Consider the following 15,625-nt stretch of genomic DNA (forward strand, 5'->3'; position numbering starts at 1 on the left):
TGTGTACTAGATTGCAGTGTCAAATGTATTTCTTGCAGTAGGTTGCAGTCAAAGTTTGAAGAAAACTACTGCCTTAGATAATATCTTGTCCAATCTAAACATTTTTATAAGTGAGGAAACTATACTACAGGGAGGTCCAGTAGTTAACTGCCCCATCTAGACTAGAACCAAGCAAGTTAAAGTGTGAATATAAAGACCACTGGGTTAGGAATCAGAAGATTTAGATTTGAGTTTTGTCTTAGTATTTACTAAATTATTTACCTTGAACAAATCATATATTATCCTTTAGCATCAAAGTTTCCTTTTGAGCTTAAAAAAAGGGGGAGATGAGGTAAATAGATATGGTTAATCTGACTATGTCACAAGATTGTTAAATATATGTGTTGTTGAGAGGATGCATGTGAAATTGCTTTATAAAGTATTATTATAAAGTGATACTTAATTTTGCTGTTAGAATCATGCTAGCTCAATGCTAAGCATATGGAAAACATTGAAATACTTGTTGAATCAAATACAGGAACAAATCTTTTACTGCAGCATTAGAAATTCAGCTATCAAATAAAACAAGGTAAGCGTGTTTATGACTATTTCTTTGGTCTTTAAATCATGTTGAACTTTGAGAAACCTTATTTACTTATGTATATATGTGTGTGTATATGTATTTCTTTTGAAAGGAATTGGTCCAGACGGTCATATTGCTTTCAATGAGCCAGGATCCAGTTTAGTATCAAGGACAAGAGTAAAGACTCTAGCAATGGACACCATTTTGGCAAATGCTAAATATTTTGATGGAGATTTATCAAAAGTGCCAACTATGGCTCTAACAGTTGGTGTGGGGACAGTGATGGATGCTAGAGAAGTAAGAATTAAATGTTCTTTGATGTTTTTCCTTTGATGTCTATAGACTTTGGAGAAATTGTGGTGTCAAATAAGTGCTATTTTGGGTTAATCCTATTTGCAGTATAAATTGTTGTCTGGCTTTCAGTAATTTCTTTTAGGCTCATTGCCATGTTTAGAATTCAAGTAAATTAAGTCTTTGGAGCTGGAAACTAAAAATTAGGCACCATCTCTTTTGGGGTACTGCTTTACTTGCCTCTTCTTGTTTCACAGTTTGAGGTCCTAAAATCACACTGATCATATAGTCTTGTGAAAGGACTGTTGCAACAAAGATGCAGTCATAATTAACATTAAACTGCTTTTGGAGGCTTAGGATAATTTAGTGTAATGTGATTCTTGACTGTAGGAGGATAGCTCAGTTGGTTTCCAGTGGAAAAAGAACCCCTTTAGGGCTGGATCTGTTCTAAATTTGGTATGTTTAAGAAGGCAAGAGTTCTGAACAGTAGACTCAAATTTTTTAGTTTTTAATTGGGCTGTCATTTCCTGCCCTGAGAATAACAGACCAAATTATAGTCAGATCATGATTATAAGTGGTTAAATTATATGGAAACCCAAAACTCCATTCCCTTCTGGCAGCAGGATTGGACAGGTTCAGAGGAAAGAATACAGACAAGGTATGGTGAATGAGTAACTGATCTTAATGTAAATATATCTAGACTTGAATGCACAAATAGAACTGTCATTCAAAATGGAGTTTTACATCTAACGATAATTGGTTTATGAAAAAAGACCTTTTAAAGACTGAAATTTCATAGTAAATAAATTGAAAAAAAAAGAGCAATCTTAGTTCTAAAATATGAAAGTTATGCAAAACGATTTCTTACATATAACAAAATTAAAGTTACAGTGCAACTCTTATGCTAATTCTTAGAATTAACAGTATTCAAACATTGATTTTGTTTCTTGTTTGACTTTTCCAACAAAATTATATGATTCTATTCACCTCACAGTATTCATTCCCAGCATGACTGTAAAGAAAATTATGGCAAAACTTTTATTATTTAGTAGTTTTCCCAAGGACTTTAGTGCTTTATTATAGTTGATTTACAATACTGTGTTAGTTTCCAGTGTGCAGCAGAGTGATTCAGTTATATATATATTTTTTCAGATTATTTTTCATTATAGGTTATTACAAGATATTGAATAGTTCCCTGTGCTATATAGTAAATCCTTGTTACTTATCTGTTTTACATATAGTAATTTGTATCTTTTAGTCCTGTACTCCTAACTTACCCCCTTTCCCGTTGGTAGCCATTAGTTTGTTTTCTATGTCTGTGAGTTTTTTTCTGTTTTATATAGATTAACTTGTATTGTTTTTTAGACTCCACATATAAGTGATAGCATATAGTATTGTTTTTTTCTGTATCACTTACTTCACTTAGTGTGATATTCTTTAGGTCCGTCCATGTTGCTGCAAATGGCAGTATGTCAATCTTTTTTATGGCTGAGTAATATTCCATTGTGTGTGTGTGTACACCACATCTTCTTAAACCAGTACTCTGTTGATGGACACTTGGGTTGTTTCCATTGTCTTGGCTATTGTCTTGCTAGATTTTTCATAGCATTCTTTTGAAACAAGTATCACATGATTATACTTAATGACTTTATCTTCAATTTTAATGGGCTTCATGTGTACACATTTTCATCTGCCAGTGGTTTTAACTGTGATGTGAGCTGTTCTTCAGTGTCATTTTCAATAACTGCAAATATATTTAAAATTTAAATCCATGTGTGGGACAGATGTCACTGTTGAGTGGAAAGTAGGTTTGAATGGGAGACAAATCTAAGTGGTCAGTGCATCAATAAGTATCTTCACACTTTGGCAACTCAGATAATGAGGCCCTTCTGTACAGACCCTGGAAGTGACAACCCAGAAGTTATTACAGGTTTCTTAAGACTTGGGAATTGTCCACTAGGTAATGAACCACACAAGTCACTGCCCTCAGTTTTCACTCCTTCCTTGCTTTGAGGCCTTACATTGATGTTAATTAATTGTGAAATGTTCTACTTCTCTAGCCCTTGCTTAGCTAAAATGGCACCCGTTTTCAGCTTTCAGAGTTCCATTTTCTGACCATAATTCTTATAATCAAAATTACTTTCTTTTATTCTTTTACCACAGTTTTTGTTTATAGCACTTTTTGCAGTTTATAATTGTTTCTGTATGTTTCGTTGTTTAATACCCTTCCTCATTAGTTTATAATCTCCAAGTGTTTATGAGTCATGTATATCTAGCACAGTACACTGCCTGTCACATAATAGGTATTCAGTAACTGTTGAGAATAGTTTGAATGATAGTTTTGCCTATAATTCATTTTGGACAAAGTTGGTTCTAACCACAGCTTGGCTGTCTACCTGAACCACCAGATCTGATTTTTATTGACTTCCGGCTGTTTGATGAAAGCCACATTTACCCTCAAAGGATTAAAATTTGTTTTTACTGAGATATATTTAAAGATAATGCTTTATATTTTAAAGGTAATTCCAAAAGAAAAGACACAAATTGTTTTTAATTACTGTAGCATCTTTAGAATTGCTTATTATATATAATTATAATAATTTGAATGTTTATTCTTGCGATGACATAAGGAAAAACCAGTAAAACTTAAAAATCTTCTTTTGATTTTGTTGACTTACTGAATGTCACAGAAGTCACCAGTGACAAGTTCTTAGTTGTTAAGACCATCATCTTTGCTACAGGTCTTATCCTACTGGGCTTCTTTTCATCATTTATTCCTATGGACTATTTCTTCCATCATAAACCTCTACCATTACTCTTCTTTCTTTCTGACCATTCTTTCTCAGTATGCTTCCCTGGCTCTTCTTCCTCCATCTGCCTTTTGAATGTTGTTGTTACCTAGGGGGTCATCTCCTAGCACTGCGTATTCACTATGCATACTTCTGGGCAGTGACCTTTTTTGTGTGGTGTTTTTTTTTTTTTTTTAATTAACACATCAATAGCAGTCACACTTTGGAACCCTGTTCTTGGTAGATTTAGTACTATTCTAAAAAGGTCAACTACGCTCAATACAGTGATAACTACCAGTACATATCTTTAGCCAGTTCTTTTTCTGAAGCTGCAGATTTCATATTTCCAATTGACTCCTTATACTTAAACTGTTCAAAATTTAAATTCATCTTTCTACCAAAATTGTCTCCCTCCCTTGGTGAACAGCAACATCCTCCATGAAAATTATCTGAACTTGAAACGTGTGTCATTCTCAGCTTCTTCACATCTAATCAGTCACCACATTCCACCATTTAACTTAGAGATAAATAAGGATCCAGCCCTCCATCGAACAGAGATAAATCCATCAGATAAATCCATCGGAGCTGCCTTACTTCTGGTCTATATCAGTTTTTTAAGGATTATTGCAAACATATCCTAAATCATGGCTATCTCCATTCTTTCCCTTTCCTGTTCTCTATTACAGCCTGAATTTTTTTTTTCCCCAAAAACATAGTTATTACTCATGCATGTAATGAAGAGTCTCTGATTCCTTGCTGCTTCATCACAAGATGATACCTAGCCTCTTTGGCATAAAATGCTCTGTATTATCAAAATTCAGTTTTCAGCCATCTCATTTCCCTATGCTCAGCCTTACCAAATTTCTAGCTTTTTATTGACCACCCCATAACTGTCTGAAGTGCCCCCTTTTCTTTTCTGCTTATCCTTAAAATTTGGTTTCAGATAGGGCTACTCTTAAGCTTTTTCACAATACAAGAAATACTCTCCTTGAGAATAGTGGAGCAGATAGAGTAGAAATAATCACGTATTATCAACGTCAAATTATATTCCAAGAGGGATTTTCTTCAATTTCTGATTTTCCAGATATTTCTTCTTAATTCTCAAAGGTTATATATGTCTTATTGTAGTTGTTAAGGATATGGATGCTGGAATCAGACCTCTTGTTTATATAGTAGCCTTACCAAGACCTTGGGCAAGTTACAGAATATCTGTGCCTCATTCCTTATCTGTGAAATATGAGTAAGAATAGTATTTATCTCACGCTGTTGATGTGGGTAGTTAAATGAGATAATAATTCACGAAAAGTGCTTAAGTTCGGTGTTTAACTCTGAAACCACCAAATCACATTTTAAAACTCCTGAAATAAATTAAACTTCAGAAAATATCCATCATGCAGCAATCACTACATATTCTCATTTAATGTAGTGTGTGTTAAAATAGTTTTAAAAAGCCTTTTCAAGTGCTAGTATAAGGACTTCTGCCAGATTGCATACTAATCACTTAAGGGACCCTGATTCTTGGGTCCTAATCCCAAAGATTCTGAATTAGAAGACAGGATGGAGCAAAGAACTTGAATATTTTGTTTTTTTTTTCAAACTCCTCTGTAACACGTATCAGTCTTAAGAAAAAAATATTAATTTCCAGTGAGGAAAACTAGTAGACCCATTAATCAGTGCTGTGCTTACCTTAAGCATTGCTAATTTTTAAAAAATGCTTTTAATTATAGGTGAAGGCATATTAATTCTTCACTGAGCCTAGATCTCTATACTTAAGAACAAGAAGTATCAATAAAAACAGTAAGAATTCATACATATCTTATTTCATTCATGGGCTTTGATATTAATCAAATATAGCTTCAAAATGAAAAGTAATGAATCTTGATAAAAGAAATACAGTAATATCTGGTTCATTAATCTTTAATTTCCTCCCTGTTTTAGAAGGTCTGGTTATAAAATGTGAAATACAGAATTTTTACATTGTTACAGATATTTTAGAATTACAACCACTTTAACATTCATTTTTTTAAAAATAATCAGAAAAAAACATGTTTAAAGATTTATTACATTACATAAACTGTTTAACTTGTAAAAACAGGATTGATTTACTGCTAAAAATGTTAAAGAAAAGATTCATTCAGACACCTGTATACACTCACTCACATTTGCATACATTCTTTGACTTATCTCATAGGCTATCAGGGATCTGGGACAAAGACCTTGGATTTTCTGTACCTAAGGATGATCTCAGTTATGTGTGTTTAAAGGACAGTTCCTGCATTAAGTAGATTCTGAACCCTTCTTTAAATCTAGTTTTGTTCCAAAACAGCTTTAGATAGCACCCGTTCAGTGAAACAATCTTTAGGCTCATTTCTCTAGATTACTTTTAAAATATCTTATTTCAGAGTCTTTTGCTTTTCCAAAGTAATATCTATTGCTTATCTGGGCTAGAGCAATTTGATATATCATTTCTGGTTATATAAATTCTTTGTTGATCTGTAACTCTGCTTTTGCAAAACATCCCTTTTGTTTCTTTTTCTTCATTCTCCCAGGTCTCTTCTTGTACATCAGTATTTAATGTGTTAATTATCATAGGCATTATGGTATATTCAATAATACTCCATTACAAGACACTATTTTACTTTGTTCAGCCAGAAGTAGAGATACACTTTGTGCTTGCCTGTTACCTTAAAGAGCAGAAATAAATACCTTGAACTATGAAGAAATATGGAGCTGTTTATTTTTATTTTAACCCTCAGAAAAATATTGGTGCTAAATTCTTTGTTTAAAAAAAATAGAGCTTCTTAGTCATTTGGAACATGTTTTAAGAATTGACAGGTAATGTCCACGATTTTTCAGGTAATGATCCTCATAACAGGTGCACACAAGGCATTTGCTCTCTACAAAGCAATAGAAGAAGGAGTCAATCACATGTGGACTGTTTCAGCCTTCCAGCAACATCCCCGAACTATTTTTGTATGTGATGAAGATGCTACTTTAGAATTAAGAGTTAAAACTGTGAAATACTTTAAAGGTGAGCACTGAAATTTCAAAAGCAGACTGGGAGAATATTCCATTGTAGATGACAATTAAAACTTAGTATGACTGGGGAGTTACATTCTGCATTGTGGCCTATTGAAAACTGGCACTGTGCTAAGGATTAGAAATGTCTCACTTCAGATAATACTAGCTTTCAAAGTAATTTCCTAATATTTTTTCTTGAAGAAAACCTCTTCAATCTATATTTCCAGTAAACAAGATGTTTCTTGAAATCCAAAATTAAATATTTTACTTTCATATTGAATATACAAGATTAAATAGCCCCAAAGGAAATGTATATATGTCCTTTCTAATTTTTTCGTTGTTTACCTGTTCCACCCTAACCTCTCAGCTATGTTTAGAATGAAATCAGGGGATAAGATGGGTTGCCCACTATCTCATTTAATCTTCACAATAAATTTTGCTAAATGTCAAACAGTATGGAATAAACTCTGCAAGTAAGCAGAGTTTGCCCAGACTTCTGCATATTTAGCTTCCTTTTGCTTCTTCCTACAGTCTAGTTCAGTAATTTTTAAACTTCACCATACCATATATATATAAAACCATATAAACTTGCTGTGATAGGTGTTTAAGAGATTTTCAAGGACAATTTTGAATACACTCAGTTTAGAAGCCATTCCCTGCTTGAGTCAACTCCACACATAAATACACACACATAAACAAGCTGTATAAATAGGTACTTTTTACAAAGCACCTGTATTTATATAGCTGATATGAAAATATTATGTAATTAGTCATATGTATAGTTCAGTAATTCACAAAGTATGTAATAAGTGTACTACTGATACTATATGAATGAAAATACGTTTTAAATCTCTTTAATAAAAGGTGTTAAAGGTTTCCTTAGTGTTAAGCACTTAGATTACTTCCAGTCATTTATATTTTTATCAGTTAAATTACCAGTTTTTTACCAAGTCACAAATATACCAAATTAAACTGAAAATTGTTAGCTTGTTAGTAATTTGACAGATAAAAGCAGGGAATAGCTCAGTTATGGGTTGTGAATAAGAGCTCTTAGATGGAGTTTTACCCATCTATTTCCATGTAGTCCAGGTTTCATCACAAATATTAGATTCCTTGAAAAAGTTAATAGAAGGAATCTTCATTATCCACATATTTTTTTGTGTGTGTGTGGTATGCGAGCCTCTCACTGTTGTGGCCTCTCCCGTTGCGGAGCACAGGCTCCGGACACGCAGGCCCAGTGGCCATGGCTCACGGGCCTAGCTGCTCTGCGGCATGTGGGATCTTCCCGGACCGGGGCACGAACCCGTGTTCCCTGCATCGGCAGGCAGACTCTCAACCACTGTGCCACCAGGGAAACCCTATCCACATATTTTAATAACAGTTTTGAGGAGATTCATTTAACATTGCCATTTTCTAGCACCAGTAATCCCCAGATAAACCCCTATACTTGTCTGATTTTTGTCAGTTTAGTTTTTATCAGAAAATTTTTACATTTTAGTGAAGTAAACATTTAATAATAGCCAATAGTTATATGACCAGGTGCTATTCTAAGCATATTATACTTGCTGATTTACTTAAATCTCACAATTATATGACATGGGTACTCTTATAATCCCATTTATAGGTGAATTAACAGGCTTAGTACGGATGTTAAAGTCACTTAGAAATTATTTTCCATTGGAGCTTTATATATTTCTGAAGAGATTCAGGACATCAGCCTCTGTCAGGATGCCTCCTTCAATATGGAGAAAAATGGATTTGCAGTATTGTTCTGGGCTATATATATAGACCTCATCTTACAGTAAGATATTTTGATATTAGGTAAAATGACTTCATAAATTTATACATTATAAATGTAGTTTTATGTATCTGTCATATCCTTATTATTATATCACTGCAAGATATACTGAAGGAAATGAATCCCTTAGTTATAATCTGTAATTCTTCGAATACCATTCACATCACTATTTCTTCTGCCATCCCTTTAAAAGTGTCAAGAGGAATCTTAAAGGGTTCTAATTATTTAGCTCTTGAAGTCTAGGTTAACTACATCTAAAACAATAAAAATCATTAGCATATGGAAGTTTACTTCAGTATATATCTTTTGAAAGATATAAGTAAATCACAGGAAAACATTTTAATTTGTTTTATTCTAGTTTTTTGTTTTTAAAAAAATAAAACCTATGTTTTATGTCCTGAGATAATATATTTTCAAGACATCATCATCATGGTGAACATTCTTTTTGTTTTATCCTTTTTAGGCCTTACTCCAATAGCTCCAATAGCTTGATAGAGGCTGAATGAATTCAGATTGAACCAAACTATAAAATCTATTATATTTAACTTTTCTTCTTCAAGCAACATCAGAAAGTCTATGCATTTTTATCAATACTCATTAGAATTTACTTCTGTTTATAAGTAAGCAGTTATTTATTTTTATCACATTCTTGTGTAGAACGTTGTCAGTTTTTACCTTTAGTCATAGCAAACTCTTGATTTATTATTCAGAAAGCAAGTACTAAAATTTCCAAAATTATTTTTAGTTTGGAACTAGCTTTATGTTATGTACAAGTTACAGCCAGTGTTTAGTTTTTAAAAAACTTTACAGGAGTTGTATTTTTAATGTTTATCCTGATGTTTTAAGTTGTGTGTTTTTAAGCTCTAATGTATTCTTTCCATGATCAAAGCTTTAAGTGAATGATAGATGAATTATATCAAGTAGAATGATCCTCAAAGAGCTGATACTCTGGAAGAGGTATATCTTCTAAACCACATGGCTGAGATTACCATTGTCTTTGTCCCCTCTCTTGGGTCTCTCCAATCTCCATTTTGCTGCTTTTTACATACTGGTTGTTAAACTTTTCAGTTAAATATTATTTTAAATAAGATTGGTTCTATTTAGAGCTAATTATTTGGTAAATATTTTTCATTAGCAGATACCTTTTACAGTATTAAAAAATTACCCTTTAATGTTTATTTTTGGTAAATGTAAACTATATTTTCCAGTTAATGTCATCAGCCAAGAAACATGGGTTACAGTGCCTTCAAGTACATTGTCTCATGTGTTGTTATACCCGAAAGAAGTACAAGTATCCCTGCCTGAAAGTAGTTGGCATTCTTCATAAAACTGGCTCACTAAGTGATTCGAGAAAATAAAATGTAGCTCCATGACGGTAGGGACTTCAGTTTTGGTTCATTGCAATAGATGAGCATCTCAAAGGGTACCTACCTAGTACACTGGAGACACTTGGTAAATTCTAGGTAGTTGGGCAGGTAGATGGATGACACATGAAGTTGATACCATTTCAGTTTAAGTGCTAAATTATGTAAATCACTGTGAAGTCCAAGGGATGTTAAGGGAGAGATTTTTATAGTTACATAGTAGTTGATGAAAACTTGAATGGAGCTGATGGGACTGAGAGCTGTAGAAGATGGTAACACTTAGATTTGAAGAGAATGCCATAATAGCACAGGTGTAAGGATGAGCTAACACAGTTGCAGAAAAAGTTCCTCTTAATAGAGAACAAAGTATACCGATAAAATGGGGCTAGCTTATACTTTAAAAACAAAATTAAGAGTGAAAAGGCAAATGAGGGCTTGCATATCAGTGGCCTTTCAAAAGGGTATTGGGGAGGAGGGGTTATTAGCCCTGAGAAAAATATTCGTATGTATTAACATTTTTTGAGCAAAGAACAAATGCCAATAAACCAGTGTGCTTCAAATCCAGCCTCGGAGATAGTCTGCATAGAACAGTCTAATGAATGAAGTATTTGTTGGTTTGTCCACATACTCATGGATTTTTATCACAGGCTTTTTGTCTGCACTGGTAAGCACGGAAGGGAGGGTTATATAACTTTATGGAACTGTCACTATAGAAACATTCAAGTATCAGAGATTACATTATCTCAGACATATATACCAAACATCATTATAAGACTTTTATGCACTATGTTGAGTACATTGCTTTCTTTTTTAAATTTTTGAGCTGAGGTTACTCCATTTTATAAGTAAGGCCAGATGGATAAATGGCTGCCATATACCTGAGGTGGAGGCAGAACCGATCAAGTGCCTTTATGCTTAGTTTGGTACTTTTTATACATAATTCTTTCATTTCCTGGGTTAGCTGTGCTCCTTGTTTTGCTTTCTTCAAACTCTTCCCATTACTTATTTTAAGCTTTTGACCCTTCTGTCCCTCCAGCTGCATGGAAGGCTTAACTTCAGTTCCTCCACAGTCCTACCTCCAAGATTTTAAATTTATCCTAATCGTTAAGCATCCTTTCCTTTCATGTCTAGCCGTTCTGCCAGTGCCCTTGATACTTTTCTGTCTTCAGGACCTTGAACTACAGAATCTTGGTCTCTGCTCCCTCCTTTTTTCCTGCCTCCTTTTTAACTATATTCTAGATTCATTTTAAATTTAAAAAAAGCTTCCAGAGACCATCTCACTGAATCTTCACAGATTTTTTAAAGTAAATGTTTCTTGAGCTCCCAACATGTATCATGACCTTTATAGACCCAGGACTTAGAGCAGTAAATTTAAGGTCCTGGACCTCAGATTCTAGTTGGAGACATGGTAGGAAAAACATTTTCTAAGAGTGAAAATTGCTCTAAAGAAAGTGAAACAGTAATTCATTATAAGGTGACATTTGGGCTGAGACCCAAAAAGCCAAAAGGAGATAATCATGCTTTGCTCAGGGAGAAGAGCACTCCAGGCTGAATGAGACAGCAAATATAAGGACCCTGTACTATAACCAAGCTTAGCCTTTCTGAGGTAATGGCAGCAAAGCCAGGGTTGAGTGTAACACAAAAGGGGGAGAGTGGGGAGGACATGAGATCAGAAGGATAAATGAATCTAAATAATATACATATATATAATATAATATAATATATATAATATAATATAATACAATCTAAATTATATTCTAAGTGACAAGAGCAATTGGAGAATTTTAAGTTGGGAAATGGTATAATCTAGCTTCTGTTTTTAGAAAAATTGGACAATGGGAAGTGATGAAAGTAGGGTGCTGAGTTGGTAATCAGATTAAGAGATGAAAGTGGCTTCGACTAAGGGCAGTGCTGTGGAGATGAAGAAATGTAGCTAATTTGGGATATATCAATATTTTGAAAGTAGTGCCCACCAGTCTTGCTGCTGAATTTAAAAAGGAAAGAGAAAAAAATCAACAGTGAATTTCAGTTGTCTGGCTTTAGCAGCTCATCAGAGGGTAACACCATATACAGTATTTTTAAAGAAATGGTTTAGAAGGGGAAAATGGGTCTGGATGTTGTTAACAAGTTTGAGGTGCTGATTAGACACTGAAGTGAGCTGTTGAGTTAATTAGCATTCTCTCTTTCAATTTCACGAGTGAATATTTCTCTCTCCTTTTAAGACTGTTCCACTCCTGGTTTTTCTTCTACTACACGTATACTTAAGTGTTCTCTGCATGTCCCTTTGCTTATCTCTTAAAAGTGGGTCTTCACAGTTTGGATTTTAGAGTGCTTTTGCAGCCTTTCTGACAAAGTACACCTTCTTACTAACACTTACTAACAAGTACCCTGTCTCCTCGATCCAGTAATCCCATTTCCTAAGAAAACCACATTATGAGTCCCTTTCCCCAGCCTCCATGTTCTTAACAACCTGGTAAATTTAACTGATTTCTTTAACCTGCACAATATAAAATCTTTAGTTCATTAATTGGGACAGTTTATTTCCCTAAATACGATACATGTGCATTAAGACATGAATAACTGGAATATATCTCCCAAGAAGCTTTAATAAAATTAAGGACAGTTTACAAGCATACCAATTATAAGATGAAATTTAAATTTACTTGGAAATTGATATTTAGGTTATCTTATTGTTTTAGTACACCTGTGTGGCTTGTAATCAACCCCTATTGTAAATACACATGTCAAAATAGTAGAAAATAATTTGCCAGATGAATGGATAGGGTAATATATTAGAGAACTGATGTAACAACAGTTCTGAGCCCTTTGTTGGAGTCTGTTAGATTAACTGGCAGAGGGTCAAACTCAACAGACTTTTAGATGTAATTAGTATTCAAATTTGTTATTTTGTCATACTGAAGGAAGTTCTAAAGACAAGAACTGCCCCTACTTCTGGTTACTCACAAAGAACCTGTACCCATTCCAGATCCATGGTTTCATAAATAACTAAATTGATATATGCTAGGTAGTTAAAACTAAACATTCTGAAACATTTCTATTTGCATTTTTCCAATAAATTTAACTATTTTGTACTAGATGGGAGCCAGTATACTTGTATTTTAATATTAAATCTTTTGTTTTCTAAAGATATAGTTCAAAATAAGAAATACAACTAGAACTGTGCTTTTTTTCTTTAAGGTTTAATGCATGTGCACAATAAACTTGTGGATCCACTATACAGTATGAAAGAAGCAAATTGAAGGAGACTGGATCAAAATTCTGCTTGAATGAACAGAACACTTTTATACATAGATGAATTTTCAGCTATGCAATATGATAAAACTTGGGGAATCTTTGGATATTGTCATTTTTGAAGTCTAATATCTCTATGTTAAACATTCCATATTTACAACGTGTCCATTTTATACTAGGGTTTAGACGTAATTGGCTCTCACAATTGATCAGCTAGTTGTTACAGAAGCCACAGTCACTCTATAACATAGCACAGAAATGCAATGTCTGCCTGTTTACAAATTTTAAGTCATTTTAAAGGTGACAATTCTGTACATAAAGTACCATGTATATGACTCCAGTGGCATTATTAGATTTTAATTTTTTAATCACAGGAAGACACTCCAAGCCTTTCAGGTATCAAACCACTATCATTGCAAGCCTTTACTTCCGGAATGCTATCTTTATAATATTCTCTCTGCAAAAGCTTTCTGCACGTGGTTGCCTTAGTCATCTTCCTGCAGTAGCATCTGGACATCAAAAGTCCTGCTATATATTGTTGGTACAGAAAATCTGAAGAGACTGCAGTGCCTAAAAGTACAGTTTACGTCCTTTTGGAAAGTATGTATAAGTGCATGTTTTTTGTGCACCACCTTCTGTAGCACTTTTTTAAACAGATGTGCTCTTATTTTTAGTTAACGACTTGGGTTCACGCACTTAATTTAAGTATTTTAGCAATTAGGAGCTTTATACCTAGCAACACACTTAAGGAAATTATTTTTTTTGAAGAAAATTTTCTGATTATCATTAAACTTCATAAATGGTTAGCTTTATTCCTTACATATATATAATGTCTAAAAGGATCATATGATGAAGTATAATATAAAGTTACTGTAAACTATTTTAGATTGCCATAACAACTTGCATTATTAAATTGCAAATAAAAGTATATTGTTTTCTATCTTTAACTCAAATAAAGCTTATAATAAACAAATGTAAGTTATCTAAATTTTATTTCCAACAGTGAAATTGAACACATACATCTGAAAGATTCTAACAATTAACAGTAGCTATGAGCTTGCGTTTACTTTTTATTTGTTGTCATTATGCAATTAGATTTAAATTAAAAGACAATGTCTCTGCCTATAATTCTTAGTTCTGCTCCTTGGGGAGTAAAATATGCTTCCTTTTCTCTGCATGTATTGCTTTCTGTAAGTCCACCTAGTAGAAGCATCACTTACATACCTGCTAATTGCCTATGTGATTGAAATGTATTTACAGTTAAGTTCCTTAGAACATTTAAATAGCAAATTTAGAAATAAATAGGACTGTTAAGATAAAATATGCTGCCTTAATTCTAGATAATGAACTTCTAATAGCCTTAAGTATTATAAACAGGAACAGGAAGTGAACAGGAAGTGAAATCAGTATTATCTCCCAGTCCCACACCTGGTAATAAAGTATTGGTTAGTGCAAACTACCTTAGAAGGTCATATAGTTTAGTGAAAAAGCTAAAGATTGGTGCACGGTTCAGCTGTTATTTCTGTGCTTTAAATGTGCTCGCTGAAACAGAGTCTAAAATCTCCTTTCCATCACTGCCCTGTAAGTTCGAAGTCCATATACTCAAGGTCCACAGCAAACTGCGTTCCTGCTACTTTAACTCCCTAACTCAGGAACTAAGCTGCAGTTAAGCAAAAAACTAAGTCTATTGAAGATATTTCCACAAGAGGCAATAAAGCATGGTAGCTAAGAATTGGGGTTTGGAGAAAGAAACCACTGTTTGAATCCCAGCTGTCAAGAGCTGTGATGTTGTTGGACAATACTGATACATAAGTGTGAGCTTCTTCCCCTGTGAAATGGGATGGTAATGGTGCCTGTACCTCCATTGCCATGTAGTTTGAATGAGGGAATTGTCTATAGAGCTTAGCACAGTGGCTGTCACATATTAAACTCAATAAACGGTGGCTATTCTAATAGTAATAGTTTACATTATTTTAACGTACACAAAAATCTTAGTAATATAAGGCCCTCAATCATGTTTAGGAAAGTGGCCAGGGGAGAGAACTTAAGAGTATGCTAAAAAATCTGGAAAATACTTTTTGTACTACTATTACAAGTAAACTTTCCTAAAAAGTCAGAGGTTAAAGGGGAAAAAAAAGTATCCAAATTGTAAGCATACTAATAAGACACAAATACTAAATAGTAGACACACCATACATACTATGTGCCAGGTACCAACTCGTAACTTTCCCCTGGCAATAATGGTAGAACATCTTGTCTTAGAAATTACATTAAAATGCTTTTCTAGTTTCAAAAATACTGCCATTTTCTAAAATATTGATACTTTGGTCATGAGATCTCATAAGCCACAGGTTATGTAACCTCCATACACATTTTAGGTAAATCCCCACTATCTGAATTTATAATTATCTCATAATATAACAACCTTGTATAAAATTTATCACTGATAGTCTTATCCCTAGAAGACATTAACCTCATTCAGTTCATTCAAAGTAAAGGACAAAAATCAATGGCTAAATTATTTTATCTTACTGTAATACAGTCTGCC

The 15,625-nt window shown here is 33.6% G+C and overlaps 1 protein-coding gene across 12 annotated transcripts in view; it reads left to right on the forward strand.

Moving 5' to 3' along the window:
• GNPDA2 (glucosamine-6-phosphate deaminase 2) overlaps positions 1-15,625 on the forward strand; it is a 30,934-nt gene that overhangs the window by 13,849 nt on the left and 1,460 nt on the right. For 3 of the 12 annotated variants that reach the window (XM_060148257.1, XM_060148252.1, XM_060148255.1), the window contains 4 exons: positions 675-859; positions 6,499-6,673; positions 8,288-8,484; positions 13,024-14,064. In XM_060148257.1, coding sequence (XP_060004240.1) covers positions 675-859; positions 6,499-6,673; positions 8,288-8,451 — 524 coding nt within the window. In that variant the 3' untranslated portion in view covers positions 8,452-8,484; positions 13,024-14,064. Of the gene's footprint in view, positions 1-674; positions 860-6,498; positions 6,674-8,287; positions 8,485-8,924; positions 9,102-13,023; positions 14,066-15,625 lie in introns of those variants that run through there. The other 9 variants (XM_060148244.1, XM_060148249.1, XM_060148245.1 and 6 more) reach the window with 8 other exon arrangements.

Source organism: Lagenorhynchus albirostris, chromosome 4 (assembly GCF_949774975.1).
Source record: "Lagenorhynchus albirostris chromosome 4, mLagAlb1.1, whole genome shotgun sequence".
NCBI classification, from domain to species: Eukaryota; Metazoa; Chordata; class Mammalia; order Artiodactyla; family Delphinidae; genus Lagenorhynchus; species Lagenorhynchus albirostris.